Here is a 21,842-nt window from a genome sequence, read left to right on the forward strand (position 1 = left end):
CAATAAGGAAAAGTCACAACCGATGAAGCTACTCTCATGCTGCATACACCTGAACTCAGATGATAGAGTCCTCCAGTGGTGTCTCCTTAACCGTCCTCAAGTCAGCCAGCTTTCTGACCCCTCAGGGCACGGGGTAACCATGAAGTTGAGTTGCTATCAGAGGCCTCTCATATATGCAAAGAAGGCCAGGGATGCTTTTTACCAAATATTCAATATGGATCCATTGGTTTTGAAGCTGTTTTGCCTAAATTCATTATAACGCTGGACACAGAATTCACCTTAGAGATTTCTATTGCAGAACGAATTATTTTTCCCTATTGTATGATAAGATGATACTGGAGCGAATGGCTTGCATTCAGTCCAGTGTAACTGTTCAAATAAAGCTTGCATTACTTTATCCAAGTATGGAAAATCCACCTCTCCATTTGTTACCCCACCTCAAGGGTTCATTGCTGGAAATGAAGTATTTCATGCAACGCCTGTCTCATTTTCCCCTACACCATAAATTTATTTCAAGTTCCTCCACCAACTTCTTTGACGCTGATTCCCAAGCAGCAGCATCCATGCTCCACAGTGTGCATCAGGCATCACAGCTCAATAAATCTTTGGCAACTACAGCCCTGACTATGACAAACATTTCTGCTATGACGCACCAGGCAAGCAGCAGACCCAAAAGTGATAGTCCACTGTATGGCGATCCCTACGCAAAGATTTCATGTCCAAAACTTAACACAAAGGCATTCTCACAGTCACACATCTCAGTGCTGCTCGCAAGAAGCCTCATGCAATCAACACATTTCAAACAAAGGCAGGAACAGGAGACAGGTGGGGAACCGATGCAGAGGGATAACAAAAATCAAGGGTGCAAAACTGATTTTAAATAAGCATTGTACACTCTTATTTTTAAGGGGAAAACCTTAAAAATCCAAGATTTATTTTGCATCACTGATATCATTTCCTTTAAAAACAAAAAGCTGGCCTGCAGGGTCACAGAAGTGAATGGGGTCTGTGCTGCTCCCTGTAAGTGCTAGAGGAGAGCATGCTCATAAGGCTCCCTTGCTCAGCTCCAGCAGTGCACTTTAGGATGTAATTACATGAACAACTCCATCAGCAGAGCTGACTCAAAAGGTTCCTGACCCTGGATATTCAGTCCCATCCCTGCACTGCAGTTCACCATCCTCTTCTTGAGCCAGTGTAACCACGTGAAAGGATATACCATAGGCTTGGCCAGCAAAACAATCTGCATTAAGGTAACAAAAAAGCTAATCCAAAGATTTTAGTTGGAATTACTGTCTTATTTTTAAAGGCAGATTACTACATTTCTGTTACCAGCTTTTCCCTCAAACCCACTCTCTAAACCTAGCTTCTGCAATGCCGTCACCTAACCAGCTCACCCTACGCCTTCTCCTGCCTCTCCCCACAGCTACCCATGCAGTCCCAGGCACCCAACTCAGGGGCTGCCTGCAACTTCTGCCCCATGCAGAGACTGCTGACCCTCTTCTGTTACTGTGATAAAGAAGAGCACACGTAAAGGACACCAACACCATTGATTCTTCATCTTCTTCATGACCTAATGCTGATCCCAAGCCAAGCCATAAGGACAGAAGGACAGAAAGACCTACCTATCAGAAGGCAAGTGTCCTCCCAGTCAGTGCCACTTGCACAGGAAGGGCTAAAAGAGTAACACTGAATTAAGCAGGTGTATAATTAATTGCTCAGAATTTACTAATGTGCAACCTAGGAAGAGCACCAAGGGCTATAAACATTTCAAGATACTTCACAATGTTATATCACCGCATTAGAGAGTACTAGCATTTTAACACTTGTTTAAGAAAATAAAATACAACTGAGCAGTAGCTTCCTGTAAAGAAATAAATTAGCGCATTGTAATCAGCCACAGTAAATGCAGTACAAACATCTTCATACTGCAGGTACACAGAGCCAAGCCTACGCATGTTTTTACTCTTCTGCTGCATTTGCAGAATGATCCAAACCTGGAAGGTTTAATGTGCTCCTGACATTAAGGTGCAGCTCTGAGGTTCACCAGATGTGGCTTCAGCTCCTTTCCCTGCCTCTGCCTATATGTACGATGCACGCGTGACCACAGGCCTATCACCTACCTGCGCTGCGTCTCAGCTCTGTAGCAGGAACACACAGTGAAAACGTTCCTTTGGTTGCCAAGATTAATTCACATTGTGCTTACAGAGCGGGCAAAATGGTTCCACCACAGAGGGAGGCAATCTGACATTTCAGAAAAGAGAAACCACACTAAAGAGCTTACAACACAAGGGCTCAACCTCGGCAGACTCCGAGTACCCTCTTTTTCCACTAAAAATCATCTCCTGCAGACAGCGGCTCCCTCAGCCCTTCAGGGGTACGTTACCTTCACCACTCAATGCCACATCAATGTGATTTGTTTAACCACCAGCAGCAGCTCCACCTGCGCGCAGGATGAGGCTCTGGCACTAAAGCTGGGTCTGAATCCGGCCCTGGAGCTTTTCAACTCGGAGGAGAGCTCCTTGCAACAGGCTGAAGGAATCCTCCCGCTGTGCCCGAGGACCGTGTGCCTAACGAGGCTGTATCCCAACTCATATTTTAGCTTGGCAGGTCTGGTGCTCCTTTCATCTTTTGCTTCAGGTAGCTCTCTTTAATTAATAACATTTCTGTGTCGGCACAGGGAACTTTCCACCCAGAATGAATGGCCTTCTCTCATTAGACCCACGACTGTCATGATGTATTCAAGAGCAGGAGTGTGATTCATTCCCTTGTCTGGGAATGAGGGGTGCTGCTGGGGGGTGGAGGGGAGAAGTCTCTGTAATGAGTGACTGATATTTGCTGAAGCTGAGATGCGACTGTCGGCTTGAACTGCCTTGTCAGGACATGCCTTCAGAAAGGTGATGTTCCTACTCAAGAGGTTTTCCTCATTAAAGAAATTGCATCTTAACAAGAGGGAAAGGGAGGGGCGGCAGGAGAGCTGCTGTCTCCCCGACTCCAGCCTGGCTCAGAGCTGAAAGCCGGCAGCCAGCAGCACTCTGTTTCGGAGCCCTCTCTCTAGCAGCAGCAGCCAAATCTTCCAGCAGTGACTTTCCTTTGTGTTTTGCTCCATGACCACGGCAAGGCTATGAGTAGCAGGGCAGAGGACCTCAACTGGTGCTCCACGAGCCCTTCCCAGGTGCAGGTCTGTTTCCTGGCTCCTTGTGACTGGTGCTCAGAGGGAAGCCACGCAGAAAGAGCGCTGTGATCTACCAGGAAAGCTCAGATGTTCGAGAAAAGTCAAGTGCGGAGCCACAAAGCACCTCATTCTCTGAAGACTCCTAAGACAAGCAGAGGCTTCATGGGTCCTTTAGCAGCTGAGCGTCTATCTTTACTGCTGCTAGATACCCTCATAAGAGCTCTGCACCTTGGCAAACGCTGTTCCTCTTGCACTTTTCTCTCAGCCGAGTACTATGCATGCTGCAACTCCTGGCTTTGACAGGTTATTTACCCACCTTGTCCCCACATCCACCACTGGATGGTGACAGGCTGGTAGGTCCTCCTCTGTGACCCAGCCCACACCCCAAATTCAATTTGCTCATCTGTGTGCCTCCCGGTGCCCTGGCATCTGCTGGAAGCACCCACAAGCAGACAGGCCTGTCCAGAAGACATCATTCCCCAGCACGTGTAGAACGGCACATGTGGACTGAAGCCAAGCAATGCCCAAGTCATTGCTGGAGAAGCCAGGAACAAAGCTGCACAGTTTTCTACCATCAGCCAAGCTAAGGACAAGGAATTACAAACCGCACAAGAAACTGGTAAGAGGAACACAGCTTGCTCCAGAACTCATCTAGAATCCAGTGGGAGTTTCACCATGCAATGCTTCCAGGAACATGTTCCTCCAAACTTGGACAAGCAGCACCACCTCCCCTCTCTGTCCCAGTACCTTCAGCGCCAAGCGCGTGGACTCCACTTGGTAGAACAGGGCATCAGCACCACTGCAAGTCTTTTAGGGAAGCACAAGGTAACTCCCTGGAATATTTCCTAGATGTTCCAGCTCTCTGAGAATGCATCTCCCTGTCTAAGCAGCCTCGTTTCAGCTCTGCGCCTTCCCTCTTTAAAAAGAGATGCTCAGTTCTGCTTTGCTAAACCCTATTTGGCAATGTGTCTACACGCACGCAAACTTAATTAGTTTAGGAGGGAGACTCGGCATTTGTGGTGACGGATAAAAGTAATGGGAAATGAGACAAGTCAGAGCTGGCAGGGAGTCCTCACTCAAGCCTCATTCACTGGCATGGAGCTAATCAGATGTGACGCTGCACGCTGCTGCACCCAATCGGTGGTGGAGCAGTGCGATGCGCTACTCGCTGAACGGCTGCAGCCGGGCTCCCCGTATCTGTGGTTGGAAACATGAAATGTACTTTCTGCTCTGCCCTGGAGACGCTTCAGGATTGAATTCTGAAGTTAATGGTTTAAAACATTTTTTTAAAAGGAAGAGGGAGAAATGAACCACTCACTGCAGCCTCATGGCCAGGAGTGGAGTGTTCTTTTCCAGCTGACTAGTGAGGCACAGTCCATGCAAAAGACTGCTGCAAATGGTGAATCAAGTATCTGGGCTCCAGAGCTGCGTGTCCTGCTGGCTCAGCTCACCCCACAGTCCCCATGGCTCACCAGAAACAGGGCTCATCTTCACTGTATTTCCCCACTATCGGCCTCTGATGAAAGAGAAAAATGCAGAAGGTTGTCTATTTCATACAGACACTGAGTTATGATGCCATTATCTGGAAACCTTGTTAGCCTGGTGTGAAGGGGATGGAAAGATGGGCTTTGAGACATAGCAAACCACAGTTTATTCCTCACAATCATCACCAAAAGCAGTAAACTGGACACTCAAAACAACAACAGAGAAGGAAAGCGCCAAGAAAAGAGAAGAGATTGGAAATAGATGTTTAGCACATCCCTGCAGCTGTCTTTGTGTTGGACTCTAACAAACACTTAAGCACAATTTACAAAGAAAAACACATTAAACCAGTGACAGAAGAACTGGCAATATACTCATGTTCAAGTTCTGGTCATGGCCCCAGCAGAGTCCCAGCCAACTTCTGACTCAAAAGAGCATGGCAAATTCCTCATCTCTACTAGCGCTTGTGCTGCTGCTTCGATCCCCGTATCTCATGCCTCACTAATCATACCATGTGGAAGCAAGGAGCTGCCACTCTACAAAGACCACTCTGCAGGGAAGGAACCGGTGCTGATTGCTCCCTGGCTGTGCGCAGTTTATTTAGGCTTCCAGCTTGTGGAAACCAACGTCACAGTGAGCACCAAGTAACACTACTAACGAGTTGTGGATGTCAGCTTAGCTTTGTACGTGTCAAGTCCAGGCTTTACTGATGTGATAACAACAGGAGCCTTAACCCAGCACTCTGAGGAAATGAAAAGCTGATGCCAGTTTACAGCAATCCAGGTGAATTCAGCGCAGTATAATACTCTGCAAATATCTTACAGGTTAGATTAATTTCATTCACTTCTTCAAAATCACTTTCCTGGGTTGCTGGTCTAGCTGTTTACATGGGACAACATGCACATACACCAGCACTTGTAGACCTCAGCACAGGTCCCCACCTGGAACTCTCTAGATGCCAGCCACCCCACTCATGAACATGACCTCAGCGATACAAAAGACCAATGAAGCATGTCAGACTTGGCTTGTATTCTTTTCCCAAAGACTACTTTAATTCACATCCAGTTAACGTGCCAAGATGACAGGGACAAAGGATCTGCATGCCAAAGTCAGGTAAAGACTACTGCTTGATTTGAGTGTTCAGAAATGGAATTTCATTTGTATGCTTAGGGATGATCATCCCTTTGGAAAACATGTTGGCTAAAAACAGGAAATATCACAAAGCCCCAGTTTAAACCCTTCTCGGGGTTATGAAAGGATTCATTTGCTATAGAGATTATCCTGGGCAATGATCTGGCACTATGCCTAGCACCTACCTGTCTTCTTAAACAACCCTCCACTCCCAATTATGCACGGCGAACAACGATTTCCCTGAAAAATAAAGACTGGGGACAGTCGGAGGCTTGTAAGGACAAAGATATCCACATTACAGGCAAGCATGGAGCAATAAAGCCCAGAAAAACCTCCCTCCCTTTCCATACTCACATCACTTTCAAATCCCAGTCTCCACAGGTCACAAAAATCGACTTGACGCTGGGATCTAAGAGTCCTTCCTTTGCCATCCATTCGTCGACCCTCTGAAAAGAAGGCAAGAAAAGGGGATGAGTTTTGCAGAGACAGGCCGAGCCAGAGCAGTTAAACTCAGATAAGCCGCTTGCAATCAAGTGAGAAGAAAATTGTGATCTTATCCACCTCTCTCCCTCTCTCTCTTCTCTTTTTGCTTGCCATCTGAACAACAGCACGTTTGGACCTTTGAAGATTTCTGATAGGAGACATCAGGCAACCAGAGCGGAGATGATCTTATCTGGCACCACAGCTGCTCTGCTCACAGAGGGATGGAAGTTGTGCAGCCTTAATGGGACAATACAGCTGTGCTTTTACCTGGCATTCCTGCACTTCTCCTCTCCCTGCACCAAATGGGCTTGTAGGGACCTCAACCTGTCCCCCTTCAGCCAAGAAGAATGCACTTATTTCTTGAAGCACTCCACTGTGATCTGAGCGAGAGCAAGAGAAGCCAAAGCAGGAGGCTCCACAATGACCCTCCAGGCATCAGGCTGTAAGCTGAAGGGAATGAGGCAGCCAAACAAATCTGAGCAGGAGCTTCTTACTACCTGTTTGAATATCCAGGATAACACAAGCATCCTGGGATGGTGTCCCTCACTCACAGCATTGCTCACACACTCCACAGACAGGATATGGGAGAGAGAGAGAGAGAGACAAAGAACTGGGTACATCTGAACACTGCAGCAGTCACAGCCAAAGGCAGGCATCCCACCTTCCACTCCCAGGTTTGGTCTCTCCTTGTTCCTTACAATTCATTCAGCTTGGGTTTCAAGTGAGCCCATATTCCCAGTAAACTTCCCACAAGAACATATGTTCTGGATCCACTTCACAAATGGGCCACAATGATCTGCAGGATGCACACTCACCTTAGGGAGCAACCAGGCAGAATTAACCTAGGCTAAACCCCCTAAGAAGACATTCATTCCAACTAGGACAGCCCTCCTGGGAGCAACCACCCCAAAGCAGAACACTGCTGGCCCCATGAGCACCTGCACCTCCAGGATCTGGCAGCAAAGCTCCCGCTGCAACCCTGCTGAACTCTTATGTGAGTGCCCATGAAGTGCTGTCTCCATGGAGGATTTTAAAGCCTTTAATTTGATTTCTTCACATAAGCAATTGTTACAATTATTCTGATTAGGAACAATTAGGTAACACAGCAGTGGAAATCCTGACAGAGACAATGCATTGAGCAGCAACCTGCAGCCTGAGAGGGCTCTGCTTGGGGAGGTTTCCTTCATTATTTAACTACCAACAAAAGCTATTGATGGAGAAACACTTCCAAGCTAATTAAGCTCTAAATGCTGTAGGAATTCAACATTAAGCAGATGGCATTATTAGGGCTATATCTGCTATTGCAAATCCTCCAGATTAGATTTTAGAGGCATTTTCCTTCAATGCTACGTGTATTATTTAGCATTTAAATAGGTAGAAAAAAATTAATTTAATAAAATGCTGAGGAAGAGGAAGGAAAAAAGACAGAGCTTCCAGAGCAGTGGTTTCAAGCAACGCCTCGGTCCTTTAAAACTGGTGCAAGGAAGAATCGCCTCTTCTCCTATCTACTGGCAAGAGTTTGGATATCTTGTCAGTACCCTTGACATGAGCAGCTGGAAATGACAGATCAATGGTTCAATACTCTCAGCAGTGTGTCACCGACGTGACAGCAAATGTTATTCTAATGAAGCTGTAATCATAGTCAAATTACGCGGTTCGATTCTCAGCAAGGGGAGGGTGCAGGGAAGGAGATGAAGAGGAGACAACAGGACCAGAGGTCAGAGTTCAGGAAATAAAGGTTACTCTGCTTACCTCAAGCACTTGCTGGAGGCTCGGCTGCCCATCCACCATGCCTTGAATAATCCCAGTCAGCTGAAATGAGAGACAAACAGAGAGCAGCCATCAGAGCAGCACTCAAAAGATCATTAGAAAGGTCTCCTCTGCTGTCCATCTCCCTGCAACCAAAACATGCTCCTGTGACCTGCGTGGGTGCTGTCGAGGGATCAGCCATAGCAGAGCCACGGGCAAGGGCAGAGCTCCATCCCAAACACAGGAAAGTACGGGGCTCCTGCCCACCCCCCCACATAACAATGAACTCCCAATGGGGCTGGAGGCACTCGGGGAGCAGCAGTGCCACTGCACGGCCTGACATAGTGTCCCAGAGCTGCCCTTTCCCAGTTATTCCTGTTCTGATGAGCTCTACTGGGGGCTCTGGGCACGCCCCTGGTACTGGGATGAGACCGCACTATCACTCAGTGGGAGCTGCTCAGAATCCATTCATTCCCTGTGCTGGGCAGTAAAGCATTGCAGCAGGATGGCTTGGCTGCTGAAGGGTAGGCACATGCACAGAGAGATGTGGTCTCATGGGCCCCCACCTGTGATAGCTTGAGGCACACAGAAAGCAGATAATTTTTCTGTCTGTCTTCCAACTGACAAAACCGTCTTTTAACATATTGAATATTGGAGGTCAGTAGCTTGCCATCAATGCACCCAAGTAATTAAAAAAATCATTACTATAACAAGTGCACACTCCAGTATTTCCCTTCATCTGGCACTTTGCAGGAGACCAGCATGGCCTCCTGCACAGATCGTCTCAGCATAAACCACAAGGCTCTGCTACAACATGGCAGCTGGCAGCAGCTCTGCTGCTTTACTTCTCTGTTCCATTGGCTGCTTGGTTTACAGCACTGAACTCAGAAGAAGGGGAACAAGAAAAAAAAAACAAAAAAAAACCTTCAATTAAACTGTAATTGCATTTAATGAATACCAAATACCTGACTCGCTGAATAAGCTGCAAGTGAAAAGATTATTTTCTCATCGTGACTTCCGTGGAACGGTAATATATAGCTTTTAGGGAAAGTATTCTAATTTTAAGAATGCAGAGCTCCTCTAGGTGGGTTTCTCAAGTTCATCAAGTCATTATAAGGTGGAATTTTAAGGAAGTGTAAGGACACAGGCACTCATATCCTAGAAACTGTTTTCATATTAATCTGTATTTTAATTGTATAACAGCTGCTGCCTGCAGACTCCCCATATTCTAAGAGGCAAATAGATTTAGGAGATTAACATGCAGCTCTTCAAAGTGGTTTTGAAAGCACACTGGCTGGCTTCTTCCCCTCCTCGCTGCCTCTCCCCACACATCTGCCTGGCACAGGAGGACAGAGCCAGCCTGACCGCAGGCAGTGCCTGAAGGATAGGTACAATTCATCACCAAAGGAACTGCTCAAAGGGGACCAGCTTTCTGCTCTCCCATCTTTTGCCATCTCGTCTGGTCTCAGTTACATACATCACCTGCAACACCCACCCAGGTGCATTGGCTTTCTGCAGTATTATCTGATCTCACGCTTCTGATAAAATATAAAAACATCAAATTGCACCACTGTAAAGTTTCACTGGCGATTCCAAGAAGCACATGGTATTTGGGAACATAAACAAGCGATAAGGCATTTATCTTTCTGTACTTTTATTGTCTGTTCCTTCAGGAAAAAAAAAAATCAATAAAAATTAATCGTAAAAAGAGAGCAAAGTACCATGAAAAAGCCTGAACAAGCGCCTCATGTGTAGAGGGATCCTGTCATTTCAGCTCCTGGTATGAGCTTTCCTGGGTATCAAACCACCTGTATCTTTCAAAAGGGCAGGAGGAGCTTTTTCTCCCTACTTTTTCTGCCTGACACCAGAACCAAGCCTTATAGTTTGTGTCCTGCCAAGAAATATGGAATCAGAGCAGGGCAACAGAAGAAAGCAGCTTGGAAGGCATGCTCCCAGCAGTGGTGTGGGAGGTTGGAGGAACCTTCTGAAGCCGGGGTTCAGCTCAGCCACCGCAAAACCTAAGCAGAGAGATGCCCTGAAGGTGACTGCAAGCCCTTTGTCCTTGCAGACACCCTTTTCATGTTGCTTTCTTCAGCAAGAGGAGTGCGAGAGATGCTCCAGACCAGAAGAATAACGTTGGGTGGCCCTGCTGAGCCTCACACACACACTCCTTACTGAGCAGTGCGATCACCTTCTGGCAAAGCAATGGATAGGGAAAAGGAAAGCAGAAGCAGGGCAGTCAGGTTCCCGTGCAGTGTCAACACTGCTGCTTTTGCACCAGAGTTTATCAGAGAAACCATCGTATTTCTACTCTAAGACAGTTTGCTGATTACCTAAACACTTGTCTCTGGTGTACAATCTGATAATCAGGCCTGGTCTTTCTTTGTAGACAAAGAGGCCAATAAATCTCACCCTTTGTAAGTAGAGGTGCCTAGACAAAGCCCTTTACTGGCATTTAGCAAAATGGATATTTTTCAGGCAACAAAAACCAGCTCAAAGCTGATGGTGAACGCTGGACCTGTGCAGGCAGGGGCTGAGCTGGAATGGCATATACATCACAGCTGGGGCTGCTCCTGGGGCTGCTTATGTCTCCCAAACCCCAAGTGTCTCTATAGGGCCTCTGCAAAAAGCAGTGCAAGAGATAAATGTATTGGGGTGGGGAAAGTTGCAACAGAGGAATTGCTAGGAAAGGGAATGTCAGTAGGAGCAAATAAGTGAGATGACTTCTCTAGAAATTCAATGACACACAGCACTTACATTCCAGGCCTTACTCTAGAAGGGAACATTGCTCTTAGGTGCAAACTGTGAGATCTATCACAGCAGACATCTGCCTCAGCATACGTCCAGCAAGTCTCCTGTGCATTGTGGCAGCCCAAGTAGTTGTCCAGCCTTATCATGTTAAAGTTGCAAAAACACCTCCAATTTAGCTATAAATGTGTGAAAACAGGGCCTTCTGAAAGCCCTTCTCCTGGGAATAATGTTCTCTGAGCTTAGTTTTTATTTATTTTTTTGCCTCTTTTAGTTTAAATAAAATACCTTTGGCTGGTTTTTAGCTACAGGAGAAAGAAAAAAAGAAGTGTGTGTGTATGCATATGTTTTAACAACATGCAAATATGGCTGGCTGGTCTTAACCACAGCTCCACTTAACAGACAGGAGTCACTTGGAAACAGACACTACATGTAGGATAAGCTTGTCAAAGGAGAATGCAGTCAAAGAGAATGGAGAAAATACCACAGTGCCAATGGTGCTGGATGACAACAGGAGGGAACAAAAAGCCTGGATACCCTAAGCCCACAGTCAGTGCTTTAGTTGCTGACCTGGATAACATTAAAACAGTAGAGGAACAGAAAAAAAATCCAAAGCAAAAAGAACTTAAAAACTTCTGTGTTGATGCTCTCTGCGACCTCTCCCATCAACATTCAGAACAGCAAGATCCCAAAGAGTTTACATGGAGGCTGCCAGTGTTTTGTAGATTACACAACACAACAGCAATGCTTTTGTTTTGTGGTCACCTAGGAATACGTTCATTAGTTTAAACAGAACCATTGTCAGCTACCAGGTCATAACTGAATGATCACAACTCACGAACCCAAAGAGAGACCTCTACACGCTGCTACAAAGACATAAGAAGATCCCCTTCTTGTCCTCAATTGTCCTCAACATGAGGCAGGACGCTGTGAGCAGGGGGCCCCAACCCTGGTGCAATGAAAACCTGCTCCCCTTGGGACTCAGAGAACCAGGGAACCTTTGCACTTTACCTCTGTACAGAAGGGCGTAAGCTGGGGATGCACCACAGGCTGAACATACATGTGAAAGGTGGATTCAATTTCCATCGTCCTTCCATTCAGCTTCAGGATAGGGAATTCGATGATCTCCTGAACGGGGCGAGAAGGAGAGAAACTGTTCATGTAAACCAAATAAACAGAACCCCCAAATTTAGCCAAGCCCAACATGAAGCTCCATGCTAGGGTACAGGAGCCCAGGAGAGGTGAAATCAAAGTCACAAGGAACACTGCAGTGGGAGGAGAGGGACTGGAGCCCCCCCAAACCACTGCCATAGAACACAGCGCAGCAGCATCCCCTGCTTCATTTTCCTCTTTGCAGACAACTTATGCTGATAGGGAAATAAAACCGTTCTTCATCAGAAGAACGTTCAATTATTTGAATAATCAACAATCAAAAATTTACATGGACCTGTTAATAAAAAGTTTAAACAAATCCCGTTACGATGGATTTCACAATTATTAAAAAATATACATGAAATTAAAAAAGCCAACCGCCGAATAAAAGCGATAAAATCCTTTGTGTTTGCAGCCCTCCTTCTTCACTCCCTCTCTTCCTTCCAGTTTAATGCAAGAGGAGAAGCGACAATTTGTTTGGTGTCTTTAAAGAATAATTTGTCTATGTTATTTAATAGAGATGCATGGCACCGAGGTTCTGGAGTGCAAATGAGCCTGCTGAGTGATATCCACGCACCGAGCCTCTCAAATCACTTCTGGGGAGAAACGGAGAGGGGGAGAGAGAATAAAAAAAAATATTGCTTTTTAATATTCAAAAACAGTTTGCAAAATTTAATCAAAGCAGAGCAAAAGCTAACATTTTTACCACTTTGACATTTTTATTAGCGCTTTCATAAATTTTTAAAACATGAATGGAATTAGTTTAACAACAACGAAAAAAAAAACCTGCCTGAAAACATCTGGAAGAGACAAATAAGAAATAACACCAAAAAAAATTATATATATATATATACATATATATATACATATACACATAAAAAACTCCTGTGAGTAAAATTAGCATGTAGAAGTGCAGTCACTGCAGAGGAACTAACACCAGTTTGGACCCTGACTGCAACCCCTGTGACCTGCAGAGGGAAATTAATGTGAGGTCATACGTGTGAGTTGATGACATCATGATGCAGCAGTGGGTGGGTAAATGGAAACAGCAAATAATGTAAATAGAGGAAACACCCAGTGTATCCCCGGGAGGAGAGGTATCTGGCCCTAAGCAGGATGTGCTGTGGGGGGCACGTGCCTGTAGGTTGGAGAAATGAATGGAACCAAGTGTATGCAGTGCTGAGTGCACAGAGGGAGGCAGCGGGCGGTCAGACAGCCTCACAGGGGCAGCTGTGCGCACAGAGGAGCTTTGGGAGCATCTCTCCCTGTGCTGTGCTACCCACTAAAGGGTCGGGAGGACCCAAGGATCCCACTGCTGAGAAGGGACAGAGAGGAAGACGCAGAGAGAAAAGGGCTGAGCGCTGCCTGGCCGCAGCCAAAGGCACTGGCCACAGCCATGTGGCATCCCCCATTGAACTGGAGAAAGTGAGGCTAGATGAAGACACAGCTGAATGGGGCAATGGAGCACCCACAGAGTGTCCCTAACAGCCATGGCGTGGTGGGATGCACAAAGGCACTGCCTTCCAGCGCTGACAGCAGGAAGCACTGCCAGGAGGGTCATGTTAAAATAGGCTGAGGAAATAAAAACTAAATGCTACTAAAAACGTGGAAAATTTAACAACATCCAGCGTTAGCACAGGTCTGGGGAAGCACACAGCCAGGCAGTCGGGGTGGGACCTGCAGAGCAACTCCAGCTTGAGAGAACGAGCAGCAGCTCTTCAGGGCTTATTCGGTGCGTTTTTAAGCAAGTGGTAAAGGACTGTTCCCCAAAGGCTGTTTATCTGCACGCTTCCTATAGTGGAGATTTTTCCAGGCTCTGGCAGTGTTTGCTCCGTCGGTATCTAAGGCAACAGATCCCGGCCCCATGAAATCAGCCCCACTCCTCAGTAACAACGTTAGCCAGTCCTGCAATGAAATTTAACCTGTGACACTGCTGTACTTTTCATTTAAACTTTCATTTGGAGAGAAGCAGTGTTCGGAGACCCTGCAGTTTGTCCTGCTAATAAAGACAAGTGTTGGGACCTTTAAAGGTGCCATTCATCTTTTGCCTTTATTAAATTCAATTTTCTTAAGCCCATGATACATCATGAAATTAAGAGTTGACATTCCTGCAGAAACAAAAATATCTATCAAACATAAACAGAAAGGGAAAGAAAAAGGAGGCCTCTATTACCAAGAATTTATGGCTTCAAGTTGATCTGTTGCCACTTTTCTCCCGTCCTCTCTTTTTTTTTTTAACAAGCATATGGTTTGTTTTAGATATCCAAAATGTTATTACAGATCTACGATTTCATTAGTAATTATGATGAAATGGTGAGCCCTAACACATACACACACACCTCCCAGCAGCCTGGTAACCTCCATCCCTACACCCAGTGCTTTGGCCAGGTGAGAAAAGGAACAGAGAGCAGCACAGGGAACCTAAGGCAGAGCCTCGCTGACATCCCCTCTCCCTCCCATCACTTTGACCATCCCCGTCTGCCTCACGCATTACCATTTCCACCACCCAGCACCCTGCTTGTGCTGCAGCAATGCCGGGGGGGCCCACAGCCACGAGCTCCCAGCAGAACAAATGCCCCCATTTGAATTCTGCGAGCGCCGCAATTAAGGGCTATTATTTACCACTGCGAAGTAACTTGAAAGGAAATCCGGGATTCAAACCGCCGGCAATAAATAAGCAGCTTTTTATTTTCCTTCCCGCGCGGTGAAAAGTTGAATATGGTTTGTGTGGGGAAATTCTGCGCGCGGCGCCCAATTACGGGCATTTGCATTTATATTGTTAGAACACAGCGCTTCCAAAATCAATACTAACGCGCTTACAGAGACACGGGCACCCTGTCCCTCCCTCTGCTGCTCCCCAAACTCTGCAACAATAGAACCTGCAGCGCCGCAGGCTTACACGGATCCATTACCCAGCCCGCACTCTTTACAACAACCTTGCCTTTATGATTTCGTGGTAATTCAAACAAATCTATGTGACAGCTGGCTCGGATTTGCCTTGTTTCTTTAAACATTCCCTGAGAAGAGGTGCTGGGTGCCAGCAGCGCGGCCGGGCCGTCCGCAGGGCACTACCAGCAGTGCTGGACTTCCCTTTCAAAGGGATCTGAAAAATTCATGAGGCCATGCAGAACCAGTGCCGTAAAACCAGCCTCTCCCTGCCCGGCCGCCTTAAATACAGCTCCCATCCCTGCTGCACCACAGCACAGAGGGCAAGATGCAGCTCTCTCAATTTTCTCGACAACTAAAGCTTTGCACAAGCAGGCAACTACACCTGCTCAGCATCTCCTTAAAGCAACGACACCTCAGCAAAGAAAGCTGCCCTCATCCCACAGCAGAACTTTTGCAAAGAAAGCTGCCCTCATCCCACAGCAGAACTTTTGCAAAGAAAGCTGCCCTCATCCCACAGCAAAACTTTTGCAAAGAAAGCTGCCCTCATCCCACAGCAGAACTTTTGCTCACTGCTTTGATCCAGCAGGACTCGCACACACTCTGTGCCCTGCTGATCTCCCTGGGCCTCAAAGCCCTCTAACCCACGTCAGCTGAGGACAGGACATACTCTGGGACGCTGATTTATTTATTTGAGGAAGACTGTATGGACAATTCCATCCTAAAACTACCAGGGAATAATTTATCCCTTATACCCACCCCCATCTGTGAAGAAGTTTAATAAACACAAGAATAAAAGATGCCCATAAAAATCAGAGCCTACTATTCAAAACGCAATAAAAACAAGCAGATGTCTTTGAGAGAAGAGGATTTTTTCCGGTAGGGAAAAGCATAAAACATCCTCCCAAAGACCACACTACACCTCCAAAGAGGTGCAGGCAGGACAGACGAGGGGGTCCCACGGAGGGGACGCAGGCTCAGCACAGCTCATTTCCTTCAGCCATTTTTTTCTGGTCCCCTCTTGAAAAACAAAAAGTCGTTTTATGCACAAGAAGCTTATTTCTTAAACAAACACTCGTGGTTTTGATTTACACCACGGGCTGCTCCTAAATAATTTATGGCGGGTTAAATTTATTGCACAGCCCTGGCCGGCTGCAAATTCGAATTGCCAAATAATTAGATTTTAGGGCAATGCTTATAAATTATCCGCCGATTTGTCCGGACTTGTTTGTCAGTTGCTTTGTGCTTCGGGTCATCTTTGGCATTTCGCTGTTTGTGTTTTAATTGCTGATTTACACTTTGACAGATGAGAGTTGATGCCTCCAAGATCTGGGTGGGTGCAGGGGGGTGGCGAGGAGCAGGAAGAAGCAGAGCTTTTAAAGGCCTGCGATTCTACTTTTTTTTTTTTCCAAGGCAATTAAAATGGAAAAGGGACACGGTAAGGACAGCACTATCCTTAACAGGTCTGCATCCACCGATTCCATCCTCTGCCTTAATTATTATTTTAACTAAAGCCCTTTCCAAGTGAGCAGCCTTGCACTTGTCCGCAGGGGCAGTAGTTGAAATGACCTCAGAGGTCTCTTCCCTGCTTCTAAATCTCCATTGAACTGACCAAAGCAAGTGCCACAAAGGTGATGGGGGACAGCGAGGCTTCCGCTGGACCAAGGCTGTGCTGACTTCCCAAGGATGCTGACCGAAAATCAAAACACGGGGGCACATGCAGGAGCATGGATCATGAAGCACCAGGAGATGTGAGGGCAGCTTCTGCTCCCTGATCATTGGATATATCCAAAGTTTTTTTCCCCTCTCCTTTGTTCTTAGGGTAACCTCACCTTCTACCTCCAACGTTCAGGCAGCGGACCCTGATACCAAAATGTGGGTTTCCTCAGCTTGGAGCAATCTTTCAAGTCCTCTGCTGACACCAAACCCAGCTCAGATTTGCAGGTGCTTCCTTACAACTGTGAGGGTGAGGGACCATTTCTCTTTCTTTAATAGAAGCTGAAATTTCCATCTAATCACATGCCTCCAGGAGCTTGGGCTTTAAGAGACATCCAGTCCGTGCACCTGCCCGAAGCCATCAGCATCTGCCCCTAAATCACTGCCGACTTTGTCTCGGCTGCTTTTACAGACTCCAATAAGAGAGACTCGCAGTCCCCAGGCACTCCATCCTAGTGCTTCATTAGTCTTATCAATGGAAAGTTTTCCTTAATGCCTAATCTGAATTTCCCTTGCTGTTGTTTAAATTCATGACTGCTCCTCCTCCCCACAGCAGACGCAGCCCAGAACGCTGCATCTCCCTTTCTTCTAACAGAAGAGCTCGCCATCCACACCCCTGACACAAGCAGAGCCCAATGCGATGCCTTTCAGCCTGTGCTCACACGTGTGTTGCAGATCCCTGCTCACACTCACCCTCTCTCTTTGGGATTCTCTTGAAACTGTCTCAATTTTTTAAAGTATGGAGTCCAAATTGAAAAACTCCAGCTGAGGTCCCTCCTTACAGGACCACAAATGGAGCATCTCAAACACAGCATTTCACCTCTCAACTTAGGGCTTGTTCCATTCACGCTGCTGTGCCTGACTTTTTGATAGTGGGCTCACAGCCCTTGTCCTTCCATCCCAAACAAATCTTCGGTGGCCATTTGCTCACAGACTGCTTCCTGCCTCTCACCATCACCTCACCTGTCAAAAACCATTGGTTTTGATCTTTGTGTTTTTTTGTGGGGTTTTTTTTTTTTTGCTATTATCTCCTCAGCTACATGCCACCATCAAGAATAAAGCAAAATTCCCCCCTCTTACCACACCTGGGATGCAAATTAGAGACACACCAACATTTCAGCTCACCTCTTCGAGCATTGCTGACATATACTTAACCACCCAGAAAATCCCCACTGACAGACAACAATTCAAGACCAAATGGAGGGAAGTCAACACTTGAACCACGTTAAAAACAGCATGTACGAATTTTCAAGTATTATCCATTACAAGCTGACAGCTCCACTATATATCGATATATAAAAACAGATAGATAGATAGGTGGGAGTCCACTCCCTGCTGCTACAGGCAGCTGGCCTGCACATCCCCACTGCAGCATCATCGAATCATTTCAAGCTCCAACCTCTTCACCTGCTATTGAGCAGCAGAAGCGATCGATGTTCCCAGCAACACTAAAACATCTGGGCTGGGCAGAAAGGGCATGTTAGTGCATGTAAATGAACAGCCAGGGTTTTACAAACATCACAGCTAACTGCTGGTGACAGCGCACTTCTAGACTTGGCATGGAGAGGAACTAAATTACATAGCTGAGAGCTATGCTGCCATTTGATGAGTGCCCAAGCCCAACAGAGGGGATGAAAGTGGGGGACTTGGGCATCTCCTGCAGTCTCCTATTTATGGGGATGGTTTGCTCAAAGACAGCACAGACCTCAGGACCACGAACGTGCAGTGCAGCATCCACAGTGCCACACCAGGGAAGAGTAAGCATGGCACCATCCCTTACCTTCAGAAAAGTGGTGCCACGTGGTGGCAGCACCCCTAGCATCCTCCATACCTCCATCAACTGCTTTAGGGCAAAGCAAAGCCACCTTTCAGCACCAGGCAGCTGACTTGCTGGTTCAGGAATGCACACAGATCTTTTCTTTTCAGGGTGACTGCAGCTCAACTACTTTCCGCTGTAACAACAAACCTACTTAACATGGCAACTTGTCATCCAAACCATGTGAGATGTTTGCACAGCTAAGGATCCAGCCATCAAACAGCACAGGTGGGAGCTACACAAGGGGAAGGGCAGCGTGATGGACAGCTTCAAGGTGGCCGTCCCATTGCTGTCAGTGCCCAACCACGAGCCAAGCAGGTTGGGTCAGGTTGGAACTGCAGCAATCAGCCACCCCAGCATTTGGTATTTGAGGCTCGTTGCTATCACAATGCTGAGTTTGTATCTTTAAGTAAGAAACTGCTTTGAATTTTGTCACACATCAGGTGTCTTGCTTGGTGGTCTGTAGGCTGTGCTCTCTAGGAGATCTGGATTCAGGCACTGTTTTCACGTTATCTAGTTCACCAGGTTTTAAATAAATACAGGTAATTCTGCTGCCCTGTCAGATTCACATGGGTCACAGCAAGGCTGTCCCTACTCACTGCAGGAGTGAGGGAGGTCTCCAAGGCAGGATGGCTGCCCCACAGAACGCAGCTTTTGTGGGTCGCAGACCCATACCAGAACCCTGTCTGCCCTCCTCCGACCCCCACGTCCTTTAAAATAAAGACATCATTCTCAATAGTGGCCAAAATAAGATTTCACAACAGTCCAGTGGAACTGCAATGAGGCACACGACGTATGGAAAATATGATAAAAAGGAACTGCATCTCTTTAATTTCAGATGCACATTGAGTTAGGGATATTTATGTGCTCTTAGCAGAACGTGTAACGGCTCAGATGAGGCAGCTACAAGGCCTCCAAAAGTTTCTTCAAACAACTGCTTGAAAAATTAATGTGAACAGAAAAGCCATCTAAAACAGCTTTTCTATGAACTATTTCCCAATGCTCTGAGAACTTAAAGCACTACAACATAAGAAGAATGGCGTACCAACAGCCATGTAGCTTCATTATATAAAGGGTACAAAGTAAGCCATAATTGGCAAAGAGATGATAAATACATATTTTTTTACTTACTTTAGTAAAAAAAGAAAAGATTTGAAGCGATTGTGTTACGTGCATCTTTAATGGCATTCCTCTAGAAATAACACTGTAACAGCTGAATTGAGGACTATGTATTTAAAAGTACACCCAAGCCTAAGCTGCATGAAGACAGGTAATTGCAGATTAATATGCCACTGTAATACTTATACACGAGAGTGCTGAGTTAAAGTTGCCATGGGAAACAAGGCTGAATTTCTTCACTTTTCAGCAATTTGCCATCAACCTCAATACAGGTTTTGGCAGGTGATTTCTAACGCACTGAGCTTAACAGCTACACAAGAACCGTGCTAGCAGAAAGTTGCTGCAGGGGGATACCCAGGTAGAACAGGCAGAGACCAACACATCTCCATTATCAGCCCTTCCAGGGGATGGGAGCAACCAGCTGCCTCGTGAGCCACCTCTGGAAGTCCTACTCTGCCCTTTGTAAATCACCTGAAAGAAAGACTGGCTCTCATTTGTTCACGTGGTTTTGTGTTGCAATCATACCTTATTTGTACACTTAAAGATAAATTAGTAACTGAACATCTGCATATTCGTAGTCTCGATGATTGCAGTTTATGTTAAAATGGTGAGCAACACTCTGTATTTATTAACAGGTGTGTCCAGTTTCGCTTGACATTTTTAATTAAAAGCACACGCACAAAGAGTCAAACATTAAAGGAACTTGAAACAAATAAGATACACTAAAGAAAACTACTCAATGTTTTTGTATTTAAACCATGCTGTTTAAGTGAGCGAGGAAGGTTATCATCTGCAATTCATTTATTTCTCTGCCTCTGGTCACAGCCTCCTTTAGCAGAGATCTGTCCATGTCATACCTTCAGAGAGAGAGGGAGGGGGGCATTTCTAATTCCCAGCTGATCAGCAAATCTGAGTGAACCCAAGACATGAAGTCAAATACTTGAAAACCCGACCTGAACCAACAGTACCTTCACCACTGCCAAAAGTTCATTCAGCAGTGGAACAGCTTCTACCCCCAGCAACTTCCCCCAGGGCAGGGCCTGATGCCCTTCTGCACCACCTGGCAGCAGGCACACAAGCTTAAAAAAAAAAATTCATTTTTCATGAAAGTGTTTCTATGTATTACAGTAGAGGCTGACATCCCACGTAGGGGCCTAAATTCAAATTTAGGTATGAAAAGCTCTGATTTCTATGATTCTGTCAGACTTTTTTTTTTTTTTTTTAAACCTTTAAGAAAATCATCACTTTTCATCCACTTGGCAGAAGCTGAAGACAAGCTGCAGGGCTTGCTGAGTGAATGGGACACAGCTCCTCAGGGCACTGCCAGCACAAGGGTACAGGCAGCTGCAGATCTGAGCCTGGGCAGCTCCTCAACACAGCACTGAAAGCAGGGGCCAAGATAAACAGCTGCATGCGAGGACAAAGGAACAGAGGAGCAAGCCTCCCACTTATTTGTGCATCTTCACTTGTGTATCTAAAGTACCATACGTACCTACCCTTACGAGCTGACAGTGTACAAAAACAGGCACTTAAACTGTTAAACTGTTAGACAGCAGGGGAAAGAGAAAGCAGCAGAGCTGAAGCTGACGGATGAAGCAAGCTGCCACTGCTGCAGGTCCAACTCCTGCTTGACACTGCTAGGCACTGGATCAAGTTCCAAACACGAGGTAAGCTTTGAAGAGATGCAAGGAAGCAGCCATAAACATCTCTTACTGCCAGCCCCTTGCTGACCTTTGGCTGGTTAAAACACTACATGACACAGGCTGTGCCTCTATTCTTCCACTTTTCCCACTTATTCATCTGGGGCAATGCAGATAAACTCTCCACCTTCTTTTCTGTCTGGGATGGTCTCATCATTCATAAATAAATCTGTAAGCCAACCTGCCCTTTTGTGCATTTAAACATGCACTTTGATTTGGGGGCATATCTGCTGAAAGCTATCAAGACAGGGAGATGACAAGGATGCAGGCTGATTGGCATGCTCTGTGCCACCAGCCCTGAGAGCACCTCTCCTCTGCAGACAAAGGGCAGAGACCACAGAAGTGGTGAAGCACAGGGCAGCTGCCACATAGCCAGCAGTCACACCACAGATGGCTTCCCAGGGGAACACTGTTGTCCTTGACTCTCCTTGATCCCCTTTACAGATGCTGTGCCACAGAACCTTGGAGGGGACCAGACAGCATGAAAGAGGATGGAAACGCAGGAGCTCTGAGTGAGAAGTGAGGCGAGGCTGTCAGCTGCAGAGGAGCACATATAAGTAAATACAGAGGAAGGGGGAACAGACGTGGCAGTACATACCTTGGCATAGAGAAAAAGATAGCTCCTGCTGCTAAGGAGCTGGGATGTTTTGAAGAGTAGTCAGTGAGAAATGTGAAGTGTACCGCACAG

The 21,842-nt window shown here is 46.3% G+C and overlaps 1 protein-coding gene across 2 annotated transcripts in view; it reads right to left on the reverse strand.

Moving 5' to 3' along the window:
- ERI3 (ERI1 exoribonuclease family member 3) overlaps positions 1 to 21,842 on the reverse strand; it is a 97,618-nt gene that overhangs the window by 65,620 nt on the left and 10,156 nt on the right. For both annotated transcript variants that reach the window (XM_042873231.1, XM_042873232.1), the window contains exons 3-5: positions 11,777 to 11,893; positions 8,021 to 8,080; positions 6,140 to 6,231 (exon numbers count right to left, since the gene is read on the reverse strand). In XM_042873231.1, the coding sequence (XP_042729165.1) occupies positions 6,140 to 6,231; positions 8,021 to 8,080; positions 11,777 to 11,893 (269 nt within the window). The remainder of the gene's footprint in view (positions 1 to 6,139; positions 6,232 to 8,020; positions 8,081 to 11,776; positions 11,894 to 21,842) is intronic.

The sequence above is a fragment of the Lagopus leucura genome, unplaced genomic scaffold, assembly GCF_019238085.1.
Source record: "Lagopus leucura isolate 7727_CA_CO unplaced genomic scaffold, USGS_WTPT01 Super-Scaffold_100009, whole genome shotgun sequence".
Taxonomy (NCBI): domain Eukaryota; kingdom Metazoa; phylum Chordata; class Aves; order Galliformes; family Phasianidae; genus Lagopus; species Lagopus leucura.